The 4,337-nt window shown below is 46.0% G+C and overlaps 1 protein-coding gene across 2 annotated transcripts in view; it reads left to right on the forward strand.

Annotated features, from left to right (window-relative positions):
- Gltscr1l (GLTSCR1-like) overlaps positions 1–4,337 on the forward strand; it is a 54,562-nt gene that overhangs the window by 11,803 nt on the left and 38,422 nt on the right. The window contains exons 1-4 of one of the 2 annotated variants that reach the window (XM_005389724.2): positions 931–1,178; positions 2,453–2,498; positions 3,010–3,058; positions 3,144–3,212. In XM_005389724.2, the coding sequence (XP_005389781.1) occupies positions 2,458–2,498; positions 3,010–3,058; positions 3,144–3,212 (159 nt within the window). In that variant the 5' untranslated portion in view covers positions 931–1,178; positions 2,453–2,457. Of the gene's footprint in view, positions 1–930; positions 1,179–2,452; positions 2,499–3,009; positions 3,059–3,143; positions 3,213–4,337 lie in introns of those variants that run through there. The other variant, XM_005389725.2, reaches the window with a different exon arrangement.

Raw genomic sequence — 4,337 nt, forward strand, 5'->3', positions numbered from 1 at the left:
GCTCTGCTCTGCTCTGCTCTGCTCTGCTCTGCTCTGCTCTGCTCTGCTCTGCTCTGCTCTGCTCTGCTCTGCTCTGCTCTATTCTATTCTATTCTATTCTATTCTATTCTATTCTATTCTATTCTATTCTATCCTTTCTCCTATCTTATCCTATTCTGAGCCAGGGTCTCACTAAGCCACGAAGTTGCCCAGACTGGACTTGAACTTATAATCCTTCTGCCACAGCCTCCCAGAATGCTGGATTATAGGCATGCACCACCAGACACTTTAAAAAATAAACTCACAGCCAGGGCGGTGGTACACATGTGTAAGTCCCAGCTACTCAGGAGACTGAGGCAGGGGGATCGTGAGTTCAAGGCCAGCCTTGGCAACATACCTAGACCTTGTCTAAAAATAATTAATAAAAATAAAAATAAACCTCCAGAGGATACAGTGGAAGTACATTGAAATGATCTATGATGTCTGCTGATAGGCTCAACTATGTCACAATTGCCTGGTTTACTCCATGTGATTGTGATGTCTGGGAGACCAGCCCATGGTAGAACAGTGATGGCTAATGCATTCCCACCATTGTCAGTGTCATGAGGTTTAGGGGACACCTTCCCATGGGTCCTGCATATCTGTTTGGTGGCAGTTTTCCTGACCCCCTCCCAGCCCCCACTCCTTCGCAGTCCTGGCCACTGCCACACTGGGGACCTGACCCCGCCCCACTCTAGCAAGAGCCTTTCCCTTAGCTCACGGCTCCTCCTCTTTCCTGCCCTGGCTGTTGCCGCTCATCAGCTTTCTCTTCCTTCTTCCTTCCTCCCGGCCTTTCTCATCTGCACTGAGCTCTTATATGCACAGGTCTTGTCATCACCCAGTCACTGCGGGTACGGTGCCCCATGGGGGAACTACCTCCCAGTGGCCGGAGTGTGCTCTCTCTTGGACCTTGTGGGTGATAGAGTGGCAGGTCTGGGGGAGCCAGGGAGGGAGGTACAGGTCGGACAGAGCAGACACTGAGCCGTGCCTTGGGCATGCCCCTCCTGGGCATCTCTTCAGGGCTTTACCCTTGGCCGACTGCTGCTCACAGCCGCCCATCCCAGCCGCCCAGAACCCCGGGGCTGGCATTCTGTGATGTCAGCTGTTCCACACAGCTGCAGATGGCACGAGGCTGTGTTGCCGGGTGGCGGATCACTAGTGTAAGTGACCTGCATCCGGGGAGTCACTCGTGGGAGCTGTGCCCTTAGTTGTCAGGGCTCAGGAGAACCACCGGCTGGCTGAGGTTCCCACTCCAGTGTCCTGGCTGGGCCATGGGGTGCTGGGAATTGAACAGCGCAGCGCTGCAGAGAAAGGGCCAGGCCTTGGGGCAGGTGTTGTTCTGTCTCAAAGCCTGGGGGACCCTCTTTTCTGTCTTTCTGAGCAAGGGCTGCTAACCTGCAGCCAGAGTTGTAGGTTGCTGTCCATGTCCAGAGACATAGCCACAAACCTACAGACTTCCGAATCTGACAGCTGTTCTAAAAGCAATGTTACTCCTCCTCCTCCCCTGGCTCACTCTCTATTTGAGGAAGTTATGGTTCTCTTTCCTTATGGTCCCTTTGGGGGATCTGCTGTCAGCTATCTGATTGGTCTAGAATCTTTCTTAGTTTGCTTTTGAGAGTTTATTTTCAATAAAAACCATTTAAATTGAGTACTTTCCAGAATTTTTTCTTTTTTAATACTAAGGACTGGGCTGGGGATTTAGCTCAGCGGCACAGCGCCTGCCTGGCAAGTGCAAGGTCGTGAGTTTGATTCCTGGTACCGGAAAAAAAATACTAAGGATTGAGCCCAGGGGCACTCTACCACCACGCTATGTCTCCAGTCCTTTTTTATTTTTTATTTTTTATTTTGAGTCATGGTCTTGCTGAGTTGCCCGGGTAGGGCTTGAACTCGTCAACCTCTTGCTTCAGTCTCCCAGAATGCTGAGATTATAGGCGAGCACCATCATGCCTGGCCCCTGGACCTTGTAAGACTTTTGTTTTGTTTTGTTTTGTTCTGTGTCAGAATCTTGACAAGTTACCTAGACTGATCTCAAACTTGTGATCCTTCTGCCTCAGTCTCCCTCACTGCTTGCTGCACGACAGGTGTGCACCACTGTGCACAGCTTAAAATGAAAACTTTCTTGAATGACAACAAATTCTTACTTTTGTTTATTTTGAGGTGGATCTTGCTCTGTTGTGCAGGCTGGCCTCCAACTCCTGGGCGTGAATTCCTGGGCTCAAATGATCTTCCTTCTTTAGTAGCTAGAACTACAGGACCACCAGCAAGCCTAATGATAAAAACTTTTAAAAATTACATTAGTAATAAAACTTTGGAGGAAAAACTCCTATGAATCGTGCATTGTTTATCCAGAATAGCACTGTGTGTGTGGTTGTGTTGCGTCGCCTCTGGCTGCCGTCCAGTGTGCTGAAACGTGCTTTCCTCTTCCTCCCTCCAGTTGTCATGGATGATGATGATGACTCGTGTCTCCTCGATCTTATTGGGTAAGGGGCTCATCCCACATCTGGAGAATCAGCCGGCTGAGGTTTGCTGAGCACAACAGCCCGACTATATTAAAACCTACTCAGTTTTAAAATAAAGTTACAGAATCATGATAGTCAAAGCAGCAAGACAAGGAGGTCTGTGTCAACATGGGGGTCATTATTCGGGAGTCCCTTACTAAATTTCTATTCTGAAAATCCCCAGGCGTGTGGCTCAGTGGTAGAGCCTGGGTTTAGTATCTAACAGCCCCAGGTTTGAGCCCTAGCACACTAACACACACACACACACACACACACACACACACACACACACACACACACACACAGAGTCCCGGGAGGCAGAAATGAGTCATGATGGGAAATGGGATAACATAAAACAAAAAACTACTGAGAAAATCATTTTAAAATAGCAAGCGATTTTACTCAGGCTAGTCATTTTCATTTTGCTCTGGTAATAATTAATCCTAAACACAGGTTATATATGTATTTGGTTTTTTTGCTTTTTCTTTTCCAGAGACCCACAAGCATTGAATTATTTTCTACATGGACCTAGTAATAAATCTGTAAGTAACGCTTAGCGCGTTGGAGACACACTGGGTTTCTCCTTCAAGTCTCGGTAACCACTGTGCTGACTTTGTCCCTTTGCAGAGCAGCGATGACTTGACGAACACAGGGTACCCTGCAGCCAACTCCAACTCAATTTTTGCCAACTCCACTGTGAGTATTGGAAACTGAACTGAACAGTCAAGCGTTTCTGTGGCAAGGACACCTAGTGAATAGGGGCTTCAGTTGCCTTTGTATCACCAAGAATCCTAACCTTGTCCTTTGTCGTTTACAAAGCAGAAAAAGCTACTGAATGAGGGTGACATTTCTCTTTTAACTTGGTCACACTTGAGGCAAGCTGAGATTTACTATGCCCATTTTTTAAGCTTTCAACTTTCTTCCTGAAACGATTCAAAAATATTATACCCAAGAAAGTCATACCAGAATATTTTGAACTTTGTTGCATATGCTTTTTTTTTTTTTTTGACACAGGGTCTCATGCAGTTCAGGCTGGCCTTGAATTCATTTTGTAGCTCAGGTTGGTCTCAAACTTGCAAGGATCCTCCTGCCTTAGCCTCCCAAGTGCTGGGATTACAGGCATGCGCCACCACACCCAGCTTGCATATGCTTTAAAGAAATCTTGCATAGCTGGGTGATGCACATCTGTGACCCCAGTATGAAGGAGGCTAAGGCAAGAGGACTGCAAGTCTCCCCTAGGCCAAAAAAAAAGAAAGAAAGAAGAAAATTTATTTATTTACTTACTTATTGACAGTACTAGAGATTGAACCCAGGGAACACTGAACTACATCCCCAGACCTTTTTATTTTATTTTATTTTACTTTATTTTATTTTATTTTATCTTATTTTACTTTATTTTATTTTATTTTGAGACAAGGTCTTGCTAAGTTGCCTAGCCTGGCTTTGAACTTGAGATCCTCATGCATCAGCCTCCTGAGTAGCTAGGAGTAACATGTGTCTACCATAGTTTCTATTTTGTTTTGATTTTTATTGCCAGTACTAGGGATTGATTTCAGGGCCTTCCCACTGAACTACATGGCCAACCTTTTGTTTTTGTTTTTTATTTTGTGACAGGATCTTGCTAAATCACTAAATTACCCGGACTGGGTTCAAATTTGCAATCCTCCTGCCTAGCCTCCCAGAGTTCTGGGATTATAGGCATGTGCCACCATGCCTGGCTAAGAAAGTATTTTTTTTTTTTTTTTTTTTTTTTTTTTTGGTTTTTCTCCGGTACCGGGAACCGAACTCACGACCTTGCGCTTGCCAGGCAGGCGCTTTTGC

Source organism: Chinchilla lanigera, unplaced genomic scaffold (genome assembly GCF_000276665.1).
Source record: "Chinchilla lanigera isolate Chin_1 unplaced genomic scaffold, ChiLan1.0 scaffold00036, whole genome shotgun sequence".
Lineage (NCBI taxonomy): Eukaryota > Metazoa > Chordata > Mammalia > Rodentia > Chinchillidae > Chinchilla > Chinchilla lanigera.